The 25,628-nt window shown below is 37.8% G+C and overlaps 1 protein-coding gene across 1 annotated transcript in view; it reads left to right on the top strand.

Moving 5' to 3' along the window:
• The window catches only part of LOC128686684 (protein anon-73B1), a 30,328-nt gene extending 6,923 nt beyond the window's left edge, over positions 1-23,405 (top strand). Inside the window, exon 2 of the mRNA XM_053773714.2 lies at positions 21,153-23,405. Within this exon, the coding sequence (XP_053629689.1) occupies positions 21,153-21,269 (117 nt within the window). The 3' untranslated portion in view covers positions 21,270-23,405. The remainder of the gene's footprint in view (positions 1-21,152) is intronic.
• The last annotated feature ends 2,223 nt before the right edge of the window (positions 23,406-25,628 follow it).

Below are 25,628 nucleotides of genomic sequence, written 5' to 3'. Positions count from 1 at the left end.
TTCCCGTCTTGGCTACCCTTCCCATTTCATAGACTCTGCCCTTTCACGTGCTAAATGCAATTTCTTCTCTCCCAAACTCTCTACTCCTGGGAACTCTTGTATCCTCTGCCTTCCCTACATTTCCGGTCTTTCTAATCTCGACAATTCTCTCCGTCCCTTAGACATCAAGCTTACCTTCCGCCAGACTAACACTCTTCGCACTAATCTCGTTCATACCTCTCCTCCCTCTACAGATGTTCCTGGTGTCTACTCTATTTCTTGCTCCTCCTGTCCTCTTCAATATTTCGGAGAAACTGGTCGATCTCTTTCTGACAGACTTAAGGAGCACAAAAATAGTGTAAGGCTTGCCGACACTAACAATGCTCTTTTCTGTCACGTCAGAGATCATAGCCATCCTATTGACTGGTCTTCTGCTAAAACTGTCTTCCCTACTTCCAACTCAAACAGTCGCTGTCTAGTTGAATCCTCTCTAATACACAACTTTCCTTGTATGAACCTTAGCCCTGGCTTCGTCTCTGTAGATGCCTTCCTCTCCCACTACATTGTAAAATGCTCCAAACTTCAGAACACCCGTGACTTAACCTAACTCCTTATTTTTTTCTTTTTCTTTTTCTTCTTCTCCCTCTTCCCCTTTCCTCTTTCCTTTTCTCCTCTGGGTTGTCTTTCTCTCTTCTGTCTCGTATTTCTGTTTCTTCTTTATTTATTTCCCACTTCCCCTTTCACACACCTCTGTGTGCTTGCTCTCCCTCAGTGGGCACCTAGCTCTCTTGCAGTGCTCCCCTTCCTTTGTATTTGACTGGCTCGTCCTCCTTATTTCCCACTTCTACCACTACCACTACCTCTACTACTACCTCTACTACTACTACTACTACTACTACTACTACTACTACTACAACTACTGATGAAATTAAGACACATGTGCGGCGTCTGGTTGTCTTTGTTGTGGACGTTTCGCCATCCAGTGGCTGGCTGGATGGCGAAACGTCTACGATAGGGATGCCCGGGTGTTGCGCATGTGTCTTAATTTCATCTTGTCGGTATTATATACCATTCTTGTACTACTACTACTACTACCATCACCTCTTCCTGCCTATATATAGCCGTCCTACTCCACCTCTGGTTAGTGTGACTTTGTCAATGGTCCAAGTCGGACTGAAATGTCGTCGTAAGCTTCTCTCTTTTATGTGCGGGTTATTTGTGTATATTTCTTTAAGGTTGATGGACTGATTACATCTTTAACTCAACTGTTGCCCTCAATACATTCTCTTCTGTATTTGACTGATGAAGCCTACCACATAGGCAAAAACGTTTCAACAGTAAAGATAACCAACTGTTGAACATGTGTCCAGTGGCGTCGTAAACAGGAGCAGGAGGGGGGCTGCAGGCTGCCCCGGGTGACACCATCAAGGGGTGACACCATAGAGCATCTAAAGGTGACAATAATGCCCAAAACAGTGCTGCAGCAACATAAAAGGAAAATCCTTTGTTTCTGTATAGCTTATTACAGTGGAACCTCGGTTATCGGCTGTAATCGGTTCCAGAAGGTCGGCCTAAATCCGAAATCTCCAAAACCGAAATATTTCCCGTAAGACTTACATACTATTAATCCGTTTCAGACACCCAAAAATATTAAAAAAAATAAATTTTTTAAAGATTATAGTTTGACATACACAAAACAATGAAAGCTAAATAAAATGCTAATGAAATGAATAAATGAACATGTAACATCACTTTTACCTTTACTGAAGACTTGTTGGTGTTAATATCAACTCTATGGCTTTTTTATCTATCATAATTTATCTAATATGACTTAATAAACAATATTAATAACATAGAAACATGATATATACACCTACCATCCGACTTACGACCTGCTCGACTTATGACCACTCAACTTACGACCGTGTTTTTTATGCCAAATTCCTGGGAAATAAACAACTATTTGTGTTGTACACAGTGTTTATCCTAAACCTTACAGTATAAAATACAGTACAGGTGTCCCTCAACATTTGCGAGGGTTAGGGGATCAAGAGCCTCGCGAATGTTGAAAAACCGTGAATGTTTGGTGCCCCAATATATTGTAGGGAAATATAATACAATACTGCTTAACTTGTTGAACCACGAACAATCATAAAATACATGAAAACGTTGTAAATTGTACTAAATATATACATGTTATGCTTTAATAACATGTATGTTATTAAATACCACAGACTCCACCACTGCCTCCACCACTTCCTCCACCACTGCGAGTCCCTACTACCCTCCCTCCGACCCCCGCAACTGGCAGCCAGCCCTCCCACCACTGTGTGGTGAGTGTTTTGTTTGTTCATTATTTGCTATTAAACTACAGTATAAATAATGTAAACACATTCATGACTGCATATTGGAATGGCTATTTGAACAGGTATTGGACGGTGACATCATGTGTTTACTCTTGAACACAGCAAAGAATCAAACATTTCTGCTACTGCTAATAATAACAATAGTAATAATAATAATAATAATAATAATAATAATAATAATAATAATACGATATAATTGAAGAAGGAAATTGTACAAAAATACGAGGGAGTGGTTGACACATCATCAGTGTGGCTTTGTTTATGCTGGAGTGAACATTAATCTCCCTGCTCTTCCAAACATTTCACAATAATTCAGCGGTTGAGGCAGTGGTAGAGGCAGTTTAGAGGCAGTGATAGAGGCAGTGGTATTTACTAACATATACGTATGTTATAAATAATAATAGTACATGTTAATATTAATAACATTTATAATAATAATAATAAATGTTATTCATAATGTACTATTATTATTTATAACATATATGTTAGTAAATATCACTGCCTCTATCGCTGCCTCTACCACTGCCTCTATCACTGCCTCTACCACTGCCTCTACCACTGCCTCAACCACTCCAGTCACACTCAATCTACAAGCACCAAACAATGAATTATTGTGAAATGTTTGGAAGAGCACGGAGACTAATGTTCACTCCAGCATAAACAAAGCCACACTGACGATGTGTCAACTACTCCCTTGTATTTTTGTACAATTTCCTTCTTCAATTATATCGTATTATTATTATTATTATTATTACTATTGTTATTATTAGCAGTAGCAGAAATGTTTGATTCTTTGCTGTGTTCAAGAGTAAACACATGATGTCACCGTCCAATACCTGTTCAAATAGCCATTCCAATATGCAGTCATGAATGTGTTTACATTATTTATACTGTAGTTTAATAGCAAATAATGAACAAACAAAACACTCACCACACTGAGTGGTGGGAGGGCTGGCTGCCAGTTGCGGGGGTCGGTGGGAGGGTAGTAGGGACTCGCAGGTGGCGGGAAACTTAAATATGATTTGGCGGCTGGAAATTTGGTGGCTGGGAATTTGGCGGTTGGGAATTCGCGAATGTGTGAAGCCCGCGAAAGCTGAAAACGTGAATGTTGAGGGAGACCTGTACTAACAGTATAAAAAGTAAAGTAAAACATGACATACCAAAATAAAACAATAAAATAAAGTCATTACAAAAATGTTTTGTTGATATTCAGTAGTAAAGTTCGACTTACGACCATTTCGACTTATGACCGGTTTCTCGGAACCGAACTCGGTCGTAAGTCGGATGGTAGGTGTACTCTAGAATGAATAAAATACGTTATTATGTATGTGGCTAGTGATGGTGTGATTGTTGTTGTTGGGTTTATTAGGGCCACTGACAGCATTAAGCCGTATAGTGGTGATGGTGGCGGCGGCAGCGGCCACCACCACTAATCATACTACTAGTTAAACTGAAGCACCACTAGACACACTGAAACAATGTAAGTAATTTATAAATAAGAAATATTGTATAATAACATAATAGAGAATGTAAAGAAAGAAAGTGGTTATTGTGGAGAATGTAAAGAAATAAAGTTACAGTATTGAGATGCTGGCAGATGTTTATGGTGGTGGAAGATATGCAGGGCGGCATATGTTGTCAGTGGCCCTACGTACCTCCAATAACATTGGAAGAGTTTTGTGTCCTTTTTCTATAGCTTAATCGCTTAACTTAGTTGCTACATTGTTAATGCTACACTTTATCGCTGGCTGGCGCTATAGCCATCCAGCGAATCACTGAAGAAGGCACATTCTCCCCTCTCTCTCAGCCCTTTACAAAAAGGCTGGCACTAGGAACTTTCTTTGGGCCCATGGAGGCTTATTTTGCAGTTGCACTCAATCAGTAACCACAAAAAACAATTGATTATAGCAAAATGTTTTGGATGAATGTGAGGTGGCTTCCTCACTCACTCAGAGAGACAGCCAGACTGACTCATGAACGTGGTGGAGCAGCGGGTGGACACGTCCAATACAGCCGATCTCCAAAATAATGGCCGATCTCTGAAATAATGGCTGATAACCGGGTTAGAATTTCGGCCAAAAAAGTGGGTGAAAACCGAATTGGCTGATATCTGGAACGGCTGATAACCAGGGGTCCACTGTATATGATTACAGAGTACAAATGGGCCTATGTAGGAAAAGTAATTGATTTTGATAATGTGATAAATAATTTTTGCAGGATTGAAGGCAAGGAAATGTAAGATCAAATTCATTGAGATGTTTCCTGTACTCACGGTGAAATCGGAACTAGTGTTTCTCTAATATTGCAGTGTTTTTCTTTATTTTTCAATTTTTTTTTTTTGCATTGTTGAAGATGAGTAAATATAGGATCTGTTGCCTGTACTCGGTGGTATTTGAGTTTGTTTCCTCAATATTACTAGGATTATATATTTTATGATTAACCCTTTGACTGTCAAGAACCCTGCTCACAAACTTGCTCTCAGTGTCGAAGAATTTAAAAAAAAAAATATTTTTTTCTTATGAAATGATAGAAAATCTTTTCCCAATGATAATGACACCAAAAGTATGACATTTGATGGAAAGTTTATGGAATTATGCTCTCGCGTAGTTAGCGATCTCGGCAATATTTACGCATCGGCAATTTTGCCCACTTTGAGCCCAATTTTTGGCCAATTCCATTGTTGCAGTCATCCAAACTCATATCTGTTTCTTTAGAACTCTATGTGGTCTATCAATTGAGTACAAGAAACCACCCATTTACCGATTTTAACTACCCAATAAAGTGGTCAGAAATTGGCAATTTGGCCAATTTAATGCAAATTAAAAAGATGTCAGTTTCAAAATAGGGTCCAGAATGAACAATGCAGACATTCTTGGCACTAAAATAGCATTTTCTCTGTTCATCAGTCATGTCTCCAGTCCCCTCTTATATTACTCTTGCTTTCTATTTTGAATTTTTATTCAAAAAAAAAAAAAAAAGATATACTGTTATGCAGACTACTGTACTGCATTATTGTAATATTTGTATAAATAATATCAACCCATTCGTGAGTGCATATCGAACATTTCTGCTACTTAGAGCTCAATTTCATAGTCCTTTTCATCGTGAAACCAATCAAAATCTTCTATTTCTGTAATATGTCTTCCATTCTATCAATTGAGACAAAAAAATGAGAATACAACTGTAAATACTATAAAAAACGGTCGTTTTTTTTTTTCTCATGCACTGCGTGCTTCAGGATTTTTTTTATACTGCGCACACTGACCACACAGACCCATTCTCTCACATGTGGGCCTACCAGCTTTCGTCTGCTTGATTTGAAGCCACTAGAATTTTGGAATATAAACATGTCAAAAACACTGGCTTGTAAGACGTATATATACGGCCAAAACAGTTAAAGGGTTAATAAAGTTGAGAAGTATTCTCCTGTTTGGTTTATGGCCCTTGAATGTTCTCATTGCTAAGCATTAGTCACTGGGCATGCAGTAGTGACATGACTGTGTCTTATCATCGTCACCATTGTCAGTCATAAATCATCCATTGTCCATCGTCGTCATTATCATCGTCGTGTGAATTTCTTGGGTTTTAGTAGGTTAAGTTTATTTAGGTATACATAATTATACATAAGTACATGTACAGTTAAAAAAGTTTTGGGTGATTATAATTGACTTACATACTAACATTACCTAGGATAACCCAGAAAAGTTAGTGACTTATTTCTGTTTGGGTCCTTGTAATATTTTACTACATACAGTGAACCCTCGGTTAACGGCCGTAATCCGTTCCAGAAGCTCAGCCTAAAACTGAAATGGCTGAAAACCAAAATGATATTTCCCACAAGAATTAATGTAATTACAATTACTCTGTTCCAGGCAAAAATATTCACCAAGAAATAATTTTTTTAACAATTGAATCAGTATTACATACCTTTATTGAAGACTAATGCTGGCTTCTGGAATGCCTGCTACACTTCCTGCATGGCTACTACACTCCCTGCATGCCTGCTACACTCCCTGCATGCCTGCTACACTCCCTGCATGCCTGTTACACTCCCTGCATACCTGTTACACTTCCTGCATGCCTGTTACACTCCCTGCATACCTGTTACACTTCCTGCATGCCTGTTACACTCCTTGCTTGACTGTTACACTTCCTGCATGCCTGCTACACTCCCTGCATGCCTGTTACACTTCTGCATGCCTACCACACTTCCTGCATGCCTGCTACACTTCCTGCATTCCTGCTACACTTCCTGCATCCCTGCTACACTCCCTGCATGCCTGCTACACTCCCTGCATGCCTGTTACACTCCCTGCATGCCTGTTACACTCCCTGCATGCCTGCTACACTCCCTGCATGCCTGTTACACTTCTGCATGACTACCACACTACCTGCATGCCTGCTACACTTCCTACATGCCTGCTACACTTCCTGTATGCCTGCTACACTCCCTGCATGCCTGCTACACTCTCTGCATGCCTGCTACACTCCCTGCATGCCTGCTACACTCCCTGCATGCCTGCTACACTTCACATTTAAATTCCATGGTGTTTCTCACTTTCTTTACCAAAGGAACTTTACTAGGAACTTTCTTTGGAGCCATGGTTACTTATTTCGCAGTTGCGCTGCAAAAAACCCACGAAAAACAATGGGAAAGAAGCGAAATGTTTGGATGTATGAGCAGAAGCTTCCTGACGCACTGAAAGACAGCCAAACTGACACCCAAGCAGCCCCAGCCGGCGGATGGGCGCTTTCAAAATGGGCGATCACCAAAATAACGGTTGATCACCGCGAGCTGAAAAACTAGCCGATAACAGGAATGGCCGATAACTGAGGGTTCACTGTATTAGCAGTATAGCTATTATTTATTTTATTTATTTTATTAATTCATTGGCTATTTCCCACCAAGGCAGGGTGACCTGATAAAGAAGAAACACTTTTATCATCATTCATTCCTTCTCTCTTGCCAGAGGCATGCCAGCACTACAGTTAAAAAACTGCAACATAACACTCCTCCTTTGGAGTGCAAACACTGTACAGTGGATTCCTGGTTTTCAGTCGGTGCAGAAATCATACAATTTGGATTTCGAGCAATTTTTTTCAGCGAAATTTTCCCCCCGGGTTTCTTATATCCTCTCGGAAATTGTTGGTATCAACTGCGTGTGCCTGGGCCATTCATACATTCGTGACTCACTCTTGGGCACATTAAATGTCTTATTTTAAGTTAATATAGACATTTTCATTAATCCATCTCTGATATTTTCTTCAAAATTATGTAAGAAACACAGTTTGTAGATGAATGGTTCAGAGAACCGACATGTTGATAAATTAGACACATGTGCAACTCTTGGGTATCTTTATTGAGGAAACGTTTCGCCACACAGTGGCTTCATCAGTCCATATAAAGGAGAATCTTGAAGAACAGGAGGAGAATGAGGTAATCAGTCCCTCAACCTTGAGTCGATGTGGTCAGTCCATCAATCTTGAATAGAATACGGAATACGTGTGGAGAAGGAGCTTATAAACAGTTGGCAGGAGAGGTGCAGCAGTCATAGGTGGTGTCACATTTGTTCAATGTGGAAGTAGGTCGTGCCCAAGAATTAGGCAAGCGAAGAATTCCCAAGTATTAAGATCCCAAGAAGTTGCAGTGTTTGACAGGTTTGTAGATGAATGGTTCAGAGAACCGACATGTTGATAAATTCTTGGGCACGACCTACTTCCACATTGAACAAATGTGACACCACCTATGACTGCTGCACCTCTCCTGCCAACGGTTTATAAGCTCCTTCTCCGCACGTATGCCGTATTCTATTCTAGATTGATGGACTGACCACATTGACTCAAGGTTGAGGGAATGATTACCTCATTCTCCTCCTGTTCTTCAAGATTCTCCTTTATATGGACTGATGAAGCCACTGTGTGGCGAAACGTTTCCTCAATAAAGATACCCAAGAGTTGCACATGTGTCTAATTTATCAACATGTCGGTTCTCTGAACCATTCATCTACAAACCTGTCAAACTGCAACTTCTTGGGATCTTAATACTTGGGAATTCTTCGCTTGCCTAATTCTTGGGCACGACCTACTTGCACGTTGAACAAATGTGACACCACCTATGACTGCTGCACCTCTCCTGCCAACGGTTTATAAGCTCCTTCTCCGCACGTATGCCGTATTCTATTCAAGATTGATGGACTGACCACATCGGCTGAAGGTTGAGGGACTGATTACCTCATTCTCCTCCTGTTCTTCAAGATTCTCCTTTATATGGACTGATGAAGATACTGTGTGGCGAAACGTTTCCTCAATAAAGATACCCAAGAGTTGCACATGCGTCTAATTTATCATCAAGAAACACAGTACGTAGCATATAAACATGCAGTGGGGGTAACCATTACATTTTCTCTGGTCCAGTGTTAGAGAAAACTGTATGAATCTGCGATGGCCCACTAACCACCCTTAACCCTTTCAGGGGCCGTGCCGTAGATCTACGGCTTTACGTTCAGGGTCCAAACCGTAGATCTACGCCATGAGCTCAGCTCACTCTGATAAGCTGTGAGTGATAAATTTGGGCCTAGATATGAGAGAATACATCTATGTGGTATGTGTGCACCACATAAAACAAATCCTGCAGCACACAGTGTATAATGAAAGAAAAAAAACTGAGACCGTGATTTTCGATTAAAACAGCGGATTTGCAATGTTTTTTTATAGGTTTTTTATAGATGTATTTGCGATTTCTTGGTCTCATTTGATAGAATGGAAGACATATTACAGAAATAGGGATGATTTTGATTGGTTTTAGCACTGGAAATGAAACTGAGCTCAGAGTAGCGGAAATGTTAAATTTTTGCTGATGTTCAAGAGTAAACAAACGACCTCACACGTCTAATGCACACCAGCTGGTGGGTCTAATATACATTCACAAATGTGGTGATGATATTTATATAATTATTACAATATTGCATAACAGTAAATCTTCTATTTTTTGGTTTGAATAAAAATTCATTATGTGAATAAAAAATCAAAATGGAATTCATTTGTAAAGCCTCAAAACATAACTGATGAACAGAGGAAATGTTAATTTAGTGCCAGGAATACCTACATTGTTTATTCTGGACCCTATTTTGAAATTGGAATATTTTGAACTTTGTTAAATTGGCCAAATTGCCAATTTCTGATCACTTTATTTTGTAGATGAAACAGTTGACTTGGCGATTTCTTGTGCTCAGTCGATAGAATAGAAGTAATACTTGTGAAATTGCTAAGAATTTGGTCGACTGGAATAATGTAATTGGCCTAAAATTGGAGTCAAAGTCGGCAAAATCGCCGATTCGTAAATATCGCTGACACATCAAAATTCGCGAGAGCATAATTTTGTCAATTTTCCATCAAATTTTGTACTTTTTGTTTTATTACCTTCAGAAAAAGATTCTCTACCATTTCATAAAAAGAAATAACATTTTTTTTTTTTAAATTCTTGGACCCTGGTGCACACTTTAACCCTTTCAGGGTCCAAGGCCCAAATCTGGAGTCACGCACCAGTGTCCAAGAATTTAAAAAAAAAAAATTGTTATTTTTTCTTATGAAATCGTAGAGAATCTTTTTGTGAAGGTAATAAAACAAAAAGTACGAAATTTGGTGGAAAATTGACGAAATTATGCTCTCGCGAATTTTGATGTGTCAGCGATATTTACGAATCGGCGATTTTGCCGACTTTGACTCCCATTTTAGGCCAATTACATTATTCCAATCAACCAAATTCTTAGCTATTTCACTAGTATTACTTCTATTCTATCGATTGAGCACAAGAAATCGCCAAGTCAACTGTTTCAACTACAAAATAAAGTGATCAGAAACTGTTAATTTGGCCAATTTAACACAAAGTTCAAAATATTCCAATTTCAAAATAGGGTCCTGAATGAACAATGTAGGCATTCCTGCCACTAAACTAACATTTCCTCTGTTCATTAGTTATGTTTTGAGGCTTTACAAATAAATTCCATTTTGATTTTTTTATTCACATAATGAATTTTTATTCACACCAAAAAATAGAAGATTTACTGTTATGCAATACTGTAATAATTGTATAAATATCATCACCATATATGTGAATGTATATTAGACCCACCAGCTGACGTGTATTAGACGTGTGAGGTCGTTTGTTTACTCTTGAATATCGGCAAAAATTTAACATTTTTGCTACTTTGAGCTCAGTTTCAAGCCATTTCCAGTGCTAAAACCAATCAAAATCATCTCTATTTCTGTAATATGTCTTCCATTCTATCAAATGAGACCAAGAAATCGCAAATACAACTATAAAAAACATATGAAAAAACACTGCAAAGTTGCTGTTTTAATCGAAAAATCATGATTTCATTTTTTTTCTCTCATTATACACAGTGTGCTGCAGGATCTGTTTTATGTGGTGCACACATACCACATAGATGTATTCTCTCATATCTAGGCCCAAATGTACCACTCACAGTTTATCAGAGTGAGCTGAGCTCATGGCGTAGATCTACGGTTTGGACCCTGAACGTAAAGCCGTAGATCTACGGGACGGACCCTGAAAGGGTTAAAATTTGGCCTCTGGACCTTGAAAGGGTTAACGCATAAGCTTTTGTTTACAATTCTCAGCATGAATTATTCATTGCTTCTCTCTTTGTTTATGATGGCATCTAAAGGTAGTTGTTAGAAACGATTAAACTCAGTGAACATGGTACGTCGATGGTAATAATCTGGCTGTAGGCCGCAGTGTATGTACCCGGTAGGCATAAATTGGGATGTAGTCTGCCTGGGACTACAAATAAACACTACTCACCAACAAGATTCTTCAATAAAGGTATGTAATGTTCATTTATCGGATGATTCGGGTTTAGTACCATTTTTTTGTGCGAAATTTTGCTCCGGATATCGCACCTTGATCTGGAAATCGTACGTATTAGACGCGTCTGCCTGGGCTGCTCGTACGTTCATAACTCACTCTTGGGCACATTAAATGTCTTGTTTTACATTAATATAGACATTTTCATTAATCCATCTATGATGTTTTCTTCAGAATTATATAAGAAATGCGTTACATAGCATAGTATAAACATGCAATGTGTATATGCCATTGAACGGTGGTAGTCATTGGAGGGAAAACATTACGTTTTCTCTTTTTCTCTGGTTGAGCATTAGAGAAAACTGTATGAATCTGCATCTGGCTTTTGTTTACAATTCTTGGCATGAATTATTCATTACTTCTCCCTTTGTTTATGATGGCATCTAAAGGTAGTTGTTAGAAATGGTTAAACTCTGTGAACAAGGTATGTCGATGGTAATAATATAGCTCTGGGATGTATTACAGTGGACCCCCGCATACCGTTGGCATCACATAACGATTAATCCGCATACCGCTTGCTTTAATCGCAAAAATTTTGCCTCGCATACCGCTTAAAAACCCGCTCACCGCTGTTCGTCCGAGACGCGTCCAATGTGCGCCTTAGCCAGCCTCACATGTTCCGCCGGTGGCATTGTTTACCAGCCAGCCTCAGCGGTAGCATCCAAGCATACAATCGTAACATTTCGTATTATTACAGTGTTTTTGGTGATTTTATCTGGAAAATAAGTGACCATGGGCCCCAAGAAAGCTTCTAGTGCCAACCCTACAGCAATAAGGGTGAGAATTACTATAGAGATGAAGAAAAAGATCATTGATAAGTATGAAAGTGGAGTGCGTGTCTCCGAGCTGGCCAGGTTGTATAATAAACCCCAATCAACCATCGCTACTATTGGTGGTACAGCTGCTGCTGCTGCACTGTCAGCTGCTGCTGCTGCTGTAGCATCGTCTGCTGCTGCTGCTGCTGTAGCATCGTCTGCTGCTGCTGTAGCATCGTCTGCTGCTGCTGTAGCACTGTTGTTGGTGTGGCTTATTGAGAATATACCAAGAAACAATTAACCCCAGAGGATTTGCCACCCAGGATAACCCAAAAAAGTCAGTGTCATCGAAGACTGTCTAACTTATTTCCATTGGGGTCCTTAATCTTGTCTCCCAGGATGCAACCCACACCAGTCGACTAACACCCAGGTGAACAGGGAAAAATGCCTGGAACTAGTGCTCATATTGGTGAATTTAAAGCCAGCAAAGGTTGGTTTGAGAGATTTAAGAATCGTAGTGACATACACAGTGTGATAAAGCATGTTCTGGAAGAAAATACCAAACAGGACCTACAGTACTCAGGAGGAAAAGGCACTCCCAGGACACAGTGTCTCATCAGTCATTGCTGCATCTTCAATAAAGGTAAGTGTCATTTATTCTTCATTTAGTAGACTAGTACATGCACAATATATACTGTGCATGTACTACTCTACTATTGTGCATGTATCCTTCTCTTTGTGTGTAGGAAAATGTATATTTCACGTGGTAAAAATTTTTTTTTCATACTTTTGGGTGTCTTGCACGGATTAATTTGATTTCCATTATTTCTTATGGGGAAAATTCATTCGCATACCGATTATTTCGCATACCAATGAGCCCTCTTGCACAGATTAAAATTGGTATGCGGGGGTCCACTGTACTTGCTACACTATCAACCCTTTCGGGGTTTCGGCCATACTAGTACGGCTCACGCACCAGGGTTTTTGACATACTAGTACGCATAAATTCTAGCGCCCTCAAATCTAGCAAGAGAAAGCTGGTAGGCCTAGATTTGGAAGAATGGGTCTATGTGGTCAGTGTGCGCAGTATAAAAGAAATCCTGCAGCACACAGTGCGTAATGAGAAAAAAAAAAAACTGACCGTGTTTTTGGTTTAAAACTGCGACTTTGGACTGTATTTTCGTATGGTATTTATGGTTGTATTCTAGTTTTCCTGGTCTTATTTTATAGAAAGGAAGACATATTACAGAAATTGAGATGATTTTGATTGGTTTCACATTGAAAAGTACCTTGAAATTGAGCTCAAAGTAGCAGAAATGTTCGATTTTTGCCAAAGTTCAAAAGTAAACAAATCATGCCACGAGTCCAATACACGTCAACTGGTGAATCTAATATTCTTTCATAAGTGCGCTGGTATTATTTATATTATTTCTACACTAATACAGTAGTCTGCATAACAGTAATCTCCTATTTTTTGTGAGAATAAAAATTCAAAGTGGAAAGCAAAAGAAATGTAAGAGGGGCGTGGGGATGTGACTAATAAACAGAGGGAATGTTATTTTAGTGCCAGGAATGTCTTTCTTGTTTATTCTGGACCCTATTTGGAAATTGGCATCTTTTGAAATATGTGTGAAATTGGCAAAATTGCTAAATTCTGACCACTTTATTGGATAGTTGAAATCGGTAAATGGGTGGTTTCTTGTACTCATTCGATAGAAAAAACAGAGTTCTAGTGAAATAGTTATGATTTTTGTCGACTAGTACACTGGAATTGGCCGAAAATAGGGCTCAAAGTTGGCAAAATCGCCGATGCATTAACATCGCCGAGACCGCTAACTTCGCGAGAGTATAATTCTGTAAGTTTTCCATCAAATTTCATACTTTTGGTGTCATTATGATCGGGAAAAGATTCTCTATCTTTTCATAGATTTTTTTTTTTTTTTTAAATTTTGGCGACCCTGAGAACAAGTCTCTGAGAAGGCCTGGTGACCCTCAAAGGGTTAATGCTATACTTTATTGCTGGCTGGTGCTATAGCCTTTATCGACTCCTGCTGCTTTAGTTTCGTACATATCTTAGAATCACTGAAGAAGGCACATTCTGCCCACTCTCTCCATCCTCCACTTTGGTACTTTGCTGCAAGTTTTTTCTTGAATTCTATCATGTTTCTCACCTTCTTTGTCAACGGGCTGGCACTAGCAGCTTTCTTTGGGCCCATGGTGGCTTATTTAGCAGTCACACAGAATAAACAATTGCAAAAAACAATGAATTATTATGAAATGTTTCCTATGACCTCGCAGGATAATGTTCACTCGCCGAGAAACAAAGCAACACTGCCTCAGAATGTGTGTGGGGGAGGCTTTGTGTGTGTACGGCACTCGGACAGGTACCGTACCACTGACAAGAACGGAGGAAAGTAACGAAAGTTGAGCCAATATTTTTACAAAAAAGTCGGCGATAGCTGAAATTCACGAAAACAGAGCCCACCGAAAAGGGAGGGTCCACTGTAATTACCACATTTAGTAAAACTATGTGTAAACAGTAACTTAACCAACTTAACCTAACTTAAACTAAACCAAAGTTTAAGTTGGATAGCCCATAGTTATATTTTAAAGTCTGACACACTTCAAGTAGCTTGATAAAATATTTTAGTTTTCTTTGTATTAACTGTTTTATATGTATTTTCTCTATACAGTGGAACCTCAAAAATCGAACTTAATTCATTCCAGGAACTAGTTCTAAATTCGAAAAGTCTGAAATTCGAAGCAATATTTCCCATAAGAAATAATGGAAATACAATTAATCCGTTCCAGAAACCCAAAAATATTCACACAAAAAATACATTTTATAAAGATTAATTACAGTTTTACATACAACAAATACTATAGTTTTTAATTATGTATAGTAATACATATAAAATAACATTTTTACTTACCTTTATTGAAGATTGGTGATGGCATCTGGAAGATAGGGAGGAGGAGAGAGGGAGTTGGGGTTAGTGTTTGGAAGGAGAATCCCCCTCCATGAGGACTTCAGGTAAAGCCCTCTCTGGGGTTACTTCCCTTCTCTGTCTTTTAATGCCACTAGGACCAGCTTGAGAGTCACTGGACCCCTGTCTCAAATAACTGTCCACAGTCCTCTGTTTCTGGTGCCTCTTTAACATTTCCCTAAAATGGGACATGGTTCTATCACTGAACTTGTTGCAAAGATGGCTTGTTTCACTTGTTCAGGTTTGAATTCTTCACTGTCTATGTACCCCTTAAACTCCTGTACAAACTTCTCAGCCGCCCGTTTGTCTGAACTGGCTGCCTCACCATGTCTTACAACATTGTGTATGCCACTACACTTCTTAACCCTTTCAGGGTCCATCCCGTAGATCTACGGCTTTACGTTCAGGGTCCAAACCGTAGATCTACGCCATGAGCTCAGCTCACTCTGATAAACTGTGAGTGGTACATTTGGGCCTAGATATGAGAGAATACATCTATGTGGTATGTGTGCACCACATAAAACAGATCCTGCAGCACACTGTGTATAATGAGAGAAAAAAAAATGAAATCATGATTTTTCGATTAAAACAGCAACTTTGCAGTGTTTTTTTGTATGTTTTTTATAGTTGTATTTGCGATTTCTTGGTCTCATTTGATAGAATGGAAGACATATTACAGAAATAGAGATGATTTTGATTGGTTTTAGCATTGGAAATGGCTTGAAACTGAGCTCAAAGTAGTGGAAATGTTAAATTTTTGCCGATATTCAAGAGTAAACAAACGACCTCACAAGTCTAATACACGTCAGCTGGTGGGTCTAATATACATTCACAAATATGGTGATGATATTTATACAATTATTACAGTATTGCATAAGAGTAAATCTTCTATTTTTTGGTGTGAATAAAAATTCATTATGTGAATAAAAAATCAACATGGAATTTATTTGTAAAGCCTCAAAACATAACTAATGAACAGAGGAAATGTTAGTTTAGTGCCAGGAATGCCTACATTGTTCATTCTGGACCCTATTTTGAAATTGGAATATTTTGAACTTTGTGTTAAATTGGCCAAATTAACAATTTCCGATCACTTTATTTTGTAGTTGAAACAGTTGACTTGGCGATTTCTTGTGCTCAATCGATAGAATAGAAGTAATACTAGTGAAATAGCTAAGAATTTGGTTGATTGGAATAATGTAATTGGCCTAAAATGGGAGTCAAAGTCGGCAAAATCGCCGATTCGTAAATATCGCTGACACATCAAAATTCACGAGAGCATAATTTCGTCAATTTTCCACGAAATTTCGTACTTTTTGTTTTATTACCTTCACAAAAAGATTCTCTACGATTTCATAAGAAAAAATAACAAATTTTTTTTTTTTAAATTCTTGGACACTGGTGTGTGACTCCAGATTTGGGCCTTGGACCCTGAAAGGGTTAAACCTGTCAAACCAGCCTCTGCTGGCCTTAAATTCACTATCAGCACTGGTTCCAGGAGTTTTCTGTACCAGATCGGCATGCAACTTCCTTGCCTTTTCGCAAATAATCGTCTCTGAAACACTATCACCTGCAATCTCTTTATCCTTGATCCACACCAGCAACAACTTCTCAACCTCTTCAACTATTCGTGGTCTTCTTTTGGTTAGCATATTAACACCTTTCGCAACATCAGCTTCCTTGATTTGTTCTTTCTTTGCCAGGATAGAACTGATGGTCGACTTGTTTTTCCCGTACATCCTGGCAAGCTCAACAAGTCTCACACCACTCTCATACTTCTGTATTATTTCCTTCTTCACATTTATGGTATTTCTCACTTTCTTTACCACAGGGGTACCACTAGCAAGTTTCTTTGGGCCCATGGCAGCTTATTTCACAGTCCCACAAGCACTAAACAATGAAATAATCATAAAATGTGTGAATGAGAGCGCAGGTTAGTGTTCACTCAAGCATAAACAAAGCTAGACTGCTCACGGCGCCTGCGCAGGGACGCGGACAGAGCGGGCCCACAGACATGTCCCGTACCCGGCGGTCCGAAAATAGGGGCGCGTTCGATAATAGGGACACAGTTTGTCCGAAAAAATGGTCCTATTTTCGAAACGTTCGATATGTGATATGTTCGATTTTTGAGGTTCCACTGTATTGTATATTGTTATTTGCAATAGTTGAGAGTATGGGATTACTGACAAGTTGTAAATAATAAAAATGCAGCATGCTCTTTGCCAGTGTGTAGGCATGGTGTTTAGGAATGTTTATTTTCATTTGTGCTCATGATGGGAATTCTAGTTCTTCCTTTCACTGCAGATTTGATCTGGCATAAGCTGTCAGTGACCTATTAAACTCCAACAACAACAGCAGCAGCAATTAATGAGATACTAATATGACTTTGTTGGGTTATTCTAGGTTACATCACCACCTGTCACCCTTGTATTCTTATACTGATCATGTGTAATGTGCAGCAATGTAAATTCTTCAATTGCAAAACATCAGATGAGTGCTCAGACTGATATAGTGAGGCATGTTAATTTGAATATTGAATGTAAACTACAGTATTGAAATGAGAATGTAGATTGGAATCACAAAAATATGGGCGGTATTGATACAGTATTTTTGTAGCAGTGTGATTTAAAGTAGCATTGGCTGTTATTTTAATTAATGATACTATATAGAGGTATTTTAGCTAGATTTTGTTGGTTCTAAATCTGAGCGGGTAATTCACACAAGTAGTGATGAAGAACTGATCTTCTGTTTGCTATTAGTGGCCTGGTCTGACCAGCAGATTACTACACCCTGCACCCCTATGAGAGGCACGTAGGTAACACCTGCCCAACATCAATCTTTACTGTGCATTTGCTTTGAAAGGTACCATATTAAATTCAGTTCTATGAGTCTTGCTGATGTGTAGTGTTACTCACACTTTCTACTATCATGAAAATGATCATACTGGAAAAATGATATTCAGTATGTACAAGAGGACACTTGTGTACAGTTCAGGACACTTATTAAGGAATCCTTTTTGCCTTGAGTTGCCACATGAGGACTGATGTCATTCATGACAAAACATTTCCCTTAATAAATGTCCTGAGCTGTACACAGGTGTCCTTTTCTACAGTTTATCAGTATCACTATACCATTTACAATAATTACGTACAGTATGTAATTCTGGAAAAATGCATAATTATAACTTTGTTACCAAATATTGTGATATCTAAACTAAGCAAGGACAGCATTCTGGGAAAATTTAGTAAGGATTTTATAAATTGAATAGCTGTATCTATTGTTTATAAATATAGTAAAGTTTAACACTATTGAATATTATGTATTTTAACATTACAGTACTTCAGCATAACTGATTAGACAGGTATGTCAAAGGTAAACACCTTCTGTAGAACCTTATTAAGTTTCCTAGAGATCACCAATGTTAAGGCAGCAGTTTAGGTTAGGTTTAACTCTTTCAGGGTCGACAGGCACTCTCAGAGACTTGTTCTCAGGGTTGGCCAAATTTAAAAAAAAAAATTTATTTTTTCTTATGAAAAGATAGAGAATCTTTTCCCGATCATAATGACACCAAAAGTATGAAATTTGATGGAAAACTTATGGAATTATGCTCTCGCGAAGTTAGCGATCTCGACAATGTTTATGCATCGGCAATTTTGCCCACTTTGAGCCCTATTTTTGGCCAATTCCAGTGTACTTGTTGACAAAAATCATAACTATTTCGCTAGAACTCCATCTTTTCTATCGAATGAGTACAAGAAACCACCCATTTACCGATTTCAACTATCCAGTACAGTGGTCAGAATTTAGCAATTTTGCCAATTTCACACAAATTTCAAAAGATGCCAATTTCCGAATAGGGTCCAGAATAAACAAGAAAGACATTCCTGGCACTAAAATAACATTTCCTCTGTTCATTAGTCACGTCCCCACGCCCCTCTTACATTTTTTTGCTTTCCACTTTGAATTTTTATTCTCACAAAAAAATAGAAGATTTACTGTTATGCAGACTACTGCATTAGTGTAGAAATGGTATAAATAATATCAGCGCATTTGTGAAAGAATATTAGACTCTCCAGTTTACGTGTATTGGACGCATAGCGTGATTTGTTTATTTTTGAACTTTGGTAAAAGTCGAACATTTCTGCTAGTTTGAGCTCAATTTCAAGGTACTTTTCTTTGTAAAACCAGTCAAAATCATCTCAATTTCTGTAATATGTCTTCCATTCTATAAAATGAGACCAGGAAAACTAGAATACAACAATAAATACCACACGAAAATACAGTGCAAATTCGCTGTTTTTATCCAAAAACACGGTCAAAGTTTTTTTTTTCTCATTACGCACTGTGTGCTGCAGGATTTTTTTATACCGCGCACACTGACCACATAGACCCATTCTTTCATATGTAGGCCTACCAGCTTTCTCTCACTAGATTTGAGGGCGCTAGAATTTAGGTGTATTAGTACAGCGCACGTCAAAAACCCTGGTGTGTAAGCCGTACTAGTACGGCTGAAACCTTGAAATGGTTAAGGCAGCAGTTAGGTTAGGTTAGATTAAATTTGCTAGTTAGATTTGCTGATGCTAGGGTGTTGGGGAGAGGGGTGGGATTAAATTATGGGAATAAAATACAAAATGGGAGTTGACACAGTTACTGTTTACTGATGATACTGTGTTTTTGGGAGATTCTAAAGAGTAGTTGCAAAGGTTAGTGGATGAGTTTGGGAGGGTGTGTAAAGGAGGAAAGTTGAAAGTGAACATAGATAAGAGTAAGGTGATGAGGGTATCAAACGAATTAGGCAAAAAAAAATTGGACCAGCCGGGCTGTGATTTGTATGTTGGATTGCGCATGGCCAGCAGTAACAGCCTGGTTGATCAGGCCCTGATCCACTATGAGGCCTGGTCACAGACCGGGCCGTGGAGGCGTTCACCCCCCTGGAACTCTCTCCAGGTAAACTCCAGGTGGAGGGAGGGAGCGTGAAATAAGTGAATGTGTTCAGATATTTGGGAGTAGACTTGTCAGTGGATGGGTTTATGAAGGACGAGGTTAACTATAGAATTGATGAAGAAAAAAAGGCGAGTGCTGCATTGAGGTATCTGTGGAGACAAAAAAAAAAAAAAAAATTTCCCCAGAAGGCAAAGAAGGGAATGTATGAGAGTATTTTGGTACCAACACTCTTATATGGGTGTGAAGCATGGGTTGTAAATGCTACAGCAAGGAGGAGGATGGAGGCAGTGGAAAAGTCGTGTCTAAGGGCAATGTGTGGTGTAAATATTATGCAGAGAATTTGTAGTGTGGAAATTAGGAGGAAGTGTGGAGTTACTAAAAGTATTATTCAGAGGGCTGAAGAGAGGTTTTTGAGATAGTTTGGTCATTCAGAAAGGACGGAGCAAAATAGGATGACTTGGAGGGTGTATAAATCTCTAGTGGAGGGGATGAGGGATAGGTGTCATCCTAGGAAAGGATGGAGGGAGGGGATAAAAGAGGTTTTGTGTGCAAGGGGCTTGGACATACAGCAGGCATTTGTGGGTATGTTAGATAGGAGTGAATAGAGACAAGCTATTGGAGTGTGAGCAGGGTAATATTTTGTGAAGGGATTCAGGAAAACCGGTTAGCCGGACTTTGAGTCCTGGAGGGGGTTTGAGATATTGGCTGTTTGGAGTGACATCTAAACTGTCATATCTGATTGCCTCTGCAAAGACAGTGATTATGTGTGAATGATGGTGAAAGTGTTTCTTTTTTTGGGTCACCCTGCCTTGGTGGGAGATGGCCAACATGTAGAAAAAAAAAAAATGGCTAACCACAAGCAAATGTAACTTTTGTACATTGATTCATTTTTATATTTTGATGTTGAAAATGTTGAGAAAGCTTGGAGATCGTGTAAGTACTGATTGCATTTTAAACCTTCATTTTTATGATTAATTACATTCTTAATTCTTTAATAGTCTTATATAAAATTTTACTGAATGGAAAACATGAATAAATACAGGGAGTATAAATAACCCATTGAAAGTATCTAATCAAGACAGGACTCTCAGCAATGGGAAGAAACTCCCAGGTAGTGTCATTGAAGTTGAATGGGTATTTGAATAGGTGTGGTTGGATGTGAGTTTGACCTGCCTATCATGGACCAGTAGGCCTACTGTAATGTTCATTCTTATGCTGTAAACATTTCCTACAGGATGGGGATTCGAGTGATGATGATGGTTCGGAACATGGATCTCCCCATACCTCTCCACCTCACCGGGGCCACAGTCAACACCATCGTCGGAAACAAGACAAGAAGAAGAGACGATGAGATGAGAGATGAGAAGTTGGTGAACATAGGAATGATAGTCTGAATTTGGATCATGGAACACTTCTTCAAGAATGGTTGTAGATTATTTGTGGAAGTGTTATACTCTGCTATACTATATATGCCTGATGCTGAATTTATTGTGAATATAACTTTTCTTCTCATTGACAGTTTAAAATTTTGTGCCATAATTTGAGTAAATACATGTAATCATTGTAATAGCCGATATTTTTATTTTGTTGATTGAATATGACATTCACAACTATCAGTATGCCAAAGGCCTCAGGAAAATTATATAGTAATTGAGTTTCTTGACTCATTATGCAACAGTACTGCTCTGCATTTTTTGCAAGCACAGTTCATTATTACATCTTAGACATCTGTTTGTACTGTTTGTATTGTTATTCCAATAAATGCTGTAATAAACTTGTCTTGTAATTGAAGTTTTGAAGTTAGATTAAAGCCATTTTTTTTTAACCATTACTGGAGGTAAGTTTCCTTCTATCAATAAATTTACCTAGAGAACCCCAGCTTCACATATTTAAAGGATTTCATAAAATTAATTAAATGTAATGCACAGCTTATATATTTGAAACTGTTAATGTTACATATTTTGAAAATAAAATAATTATAATTGAATTTCAAAATATAAGCATAGAAAGTAGCATTCAGTGAAAAAAAAAAAAAGCAGTGATAGGAGTTTCTACATGGAAAAGTGTTGCAATACTTGCATTTTGGTGCAGCGATCTTGTGGCATTTGTTTTTCTACTTCAAAATTAGTATTTGTAATTGAAATTAATGAAATATTCTGTTATAAAAATCTTATAATTTCTTGTAAAAATAATGTTTATTCATATTAATTGAAAATTTGTATTTCTAATCTTTTTCTTTTAAAATATGTTATATACTGTAATTCATATAGAAATGCCTGATAGTTAATTATTGTTCTTAGTATATTTACTATAGTAAGCTTACTCAGTGTATACAGTAATTATTGTTGTCATTAAAGGTAGTAATTTAGTCTTGTTATCTTAAATTCTAATTTATATATTATGTAAGTTGAAAGTAAATGTGCATCTGTTCCATTAAGGTAGACTTCAGTTTAAACTAATTACCGATTAATCATGCTCATGTTTTAGCCTTAATGTAGTTCAAAGTATTATTGTGAATCTCTGCCTTCATAGTAAGTATTTAGGCAATATTTGCATTATGAATTCTGCTTCCTTAATATTTCTCTAATAAAGTTGCACTTCTACATGGAATGATGTGTTCATCTTCATGTAATTAGATAAGACAACAGGTATTCATATATGCTATGAATAAGTGAATAGCTTAAATATAATACCCAGGCACTGTATAACTCTCCTACAGGTTTATTATTATTATTATTATAATCAAACCCAAGCACTGAACCCTCTTATAGGTTTAGCACTTCCTCATAAATATAATACTGATAATAATTAAATATTACACACTACTTATATTGTAAACTCCCACTCCTTAAAAGTGGAAAAATGGGTAGTACTGACAAATTGTGCAATAAAATGACCATATGCATAATCTCCAAAACTTATCATAATTTTATTACATTATTATGATCTGTTATATAGACAGATCTTTATGTGAATGTTATTTTGATCTGTGATATGATATTCATGTTAATTACATACTGTTTATGCATTTTATTGAAGATGTCATGAAGTTCCATCTAACATGTGGTATGTATATTTTGTGACCAGTTATGAATGTCAGATTTCTAGTTAAAGGGTAGCAGTCGTGCTTAGTGCAAGTGTTTCCTTGCAGATATAATTCATTTATTTGTTTTCGATACTCTCCACAAATCTTTAGGACATTACAGGTTGATTAGTTTGTAGAGGTTTCTTATTTTTTAATACTCTCTATGAATGTTTAAAACATTCCAGGTTGATTATTTTAGTAAAGGCTTTCTCTTTAAGGTGAAATTTTGCATTTTTTTAAAATAAATATACCAGAATTATATTATTTTTTTTTTTTATCTTTCTGTATAATAATATTCGTGTACTGTATACATAAATGTTTGTCTGCTTATGATATGTAATGTCAGTAATAACAGAAAAACAATAGGTTTGTATGTCAGTAAGCATTAAATACAGTACAGAATTTTGTTTCATTGAAATTTTTTAAAGAAACCATGCATTCCATCTCTGGGTAAACACAGCTTGAGATCATTCAATATCCAGTTCTTCATGAATTTTTTTTTATAGTAACAGTGTAGGTAGTTTTATTATCTTGTCAGAAATATAAGGAATGTGTCTGTGTAAAATTTGTGGTGGTTATGGTAAGACAATTACAGTATATATGGCTAGGTATTAACATTACTGTACTGGTAATTTTTTTTACACTTGAATTTACAAGCTAATTGCTGTTATCCTATCTCAGCTGATTTCAAAGCCAAGCCCTATCTAAGGTATACTAATACCTCCTGGAATGTGGAGTACAATAGTTGACTAACACCCAGATACCTACTTGCTGCTAGGTGAAGAGGGACAACAAGTGTAAGGAAACATGACCAACGTTTCTACTTGTGCCAAGGATCAGACCATGGTCTGTTAGTGTGAACTAAGAGTGCTCCCATCTGAGCTAGGTGACCATTATATAATGCTCTTTTGAAAAATAGTGATATAAGACAAAAAGCAACCTAACAATGTCCAGTGGCATTACAATTTAAAAATCATACGACCCTGAGTAAGACTTGTACTATTTTAGTGTAACTTGTGTATCCTTTCTACCACATCTTGTTCATTTTAATACCTCCCTACTTGACACTGGCCTCCTACTCTCCATTTTTTGATTTGTACTTTCCTCATTGGCTTACCATTTTCATTTCATGATAAAAAAACTAACACCAACCTATAAGCACATTTCTGGCACTTTCCTCTGGGTGATTAATGATCCAATAGCTGGTGTCAGCAAGGCAGGATCTTCCTTGCTGCATTGGCCCTCCATAGTATTTTCCTGTTGGCAACCCTGCATACAATTTAATACAATCAAGACTTCCAATTAATAAAATCAAGGCATACAATTAAATACAATCATAATAAAATGCTACATATGTATTTAGAAAGTGAATTTATTGAGGTTAATTTAATGATGTTGATGAAGGGCTTTTGATTCAGGGAATTAGAACTGAATTCCCTTTCCTTTGAGTGAACCTAATTGTCTTCCATTTCCCCAGGTGCTGTATATATAGACCTCTACAGGTTTAGTGCTCTTCCCCCAATGAATGTAATAATAATTGAAGTTAATACAGTACTGATATTTCAGAATATGTGCACTATTATAAATAAAGCTTGAATATTACTTATGAATAAAGAAATCAAATGCAACAACAAACTTTCAGAATAATGAGCTATACAGATACAAAAACAAATGTGGTTTGTTATTTTTATACTGGGCCTGAAACTTTTCACTGGTATATCAGTAGTTGCTCAACATTAATACAGTGGACCCTTGGGTAATGGCATTAATCCGTTCCAGAGAGCTTGCCTTTAACCGATTTAGATGTTAGCCGAATTAATTTTCTCGATAAGAAATAATGGAAATCCAATTAATCTGTTCCAGACACCCAAAAGTATTAAACAAAATAATTTTTTTTAAATGAAATATACATTTCCCTACGCAGAAAACAATGAGACATGCACAATAAACAATACTGATATGACACCTTTATCGTGGACTTATTGATGAGTGATGAGACGGGAGGAGGGGAGAGGATGGAGGTGCACTATTGTTTGGAAGGGTAATCCCCTTCCATAAAGACTTCAGGTAACAAGTCCTTTTCTGGGGTTACCTCCCTTGGTTTTTTAATGCCACTGGGAACAACTTGAGAGTCACTGGACCCCTGTCGCACAAAATATTTGTCCAGAGAGCTCTGTTACTCGCCTCCCTTTAAGATTTCCCTAAAATGGGACACAAGAGTGTCATTGTACATGTTGCCAATATGGCTTGTAACAGCTGTGTCAGGATAATATTCATCCATAAATGCTTGCAACTTTGTCCAAATCGTATACATTTCCTTAATCTTTGACGAAGGCAAATTCCTCCGTCTCTCTTCCTCCTCCTCTGCAGCACATTCCTGAGCTGTGATCTGTTGCTGTTGCACCTGAAGCTCTTGTAGCTGTGTAGTGGTTAGCTCTTCATTGTCATCCTCCACCAACTCTTCCATGTCCTTGCCACTAACCTCTGTCCCCATGGGCTTCCCCAGTGCCACAATAGATTCCATAACTGGCATAGGCTCCTCAGGGTTAGCCCCAAACACTTCAAGATCCCTCTCTTGTACACATTCTGGCCACAATTTTCTCCAAACAGAGTTCAAAGTCCTGC

The sequence above is a fragment of the Cherax quadricarinatus genome, chromosome 12 (genome assembly GCF_038502225.1).
Source record: "Cherax quadricarinatus isolate ZL_2023a chromosome 12, ASM3850222v1, whole genome shotgun sequence".
Taxonomy (NCBI): Eukaryota; Metazoa; Arthropoda; class Malacostraca; order Decapoda; family Parastacidae; genus Cherax; species Cherax quadricarinatus.
Note: the sequence above shows the minus strand (reverse complement) of the source record. Positions and strands in the feature narration are given on the sequence as shown.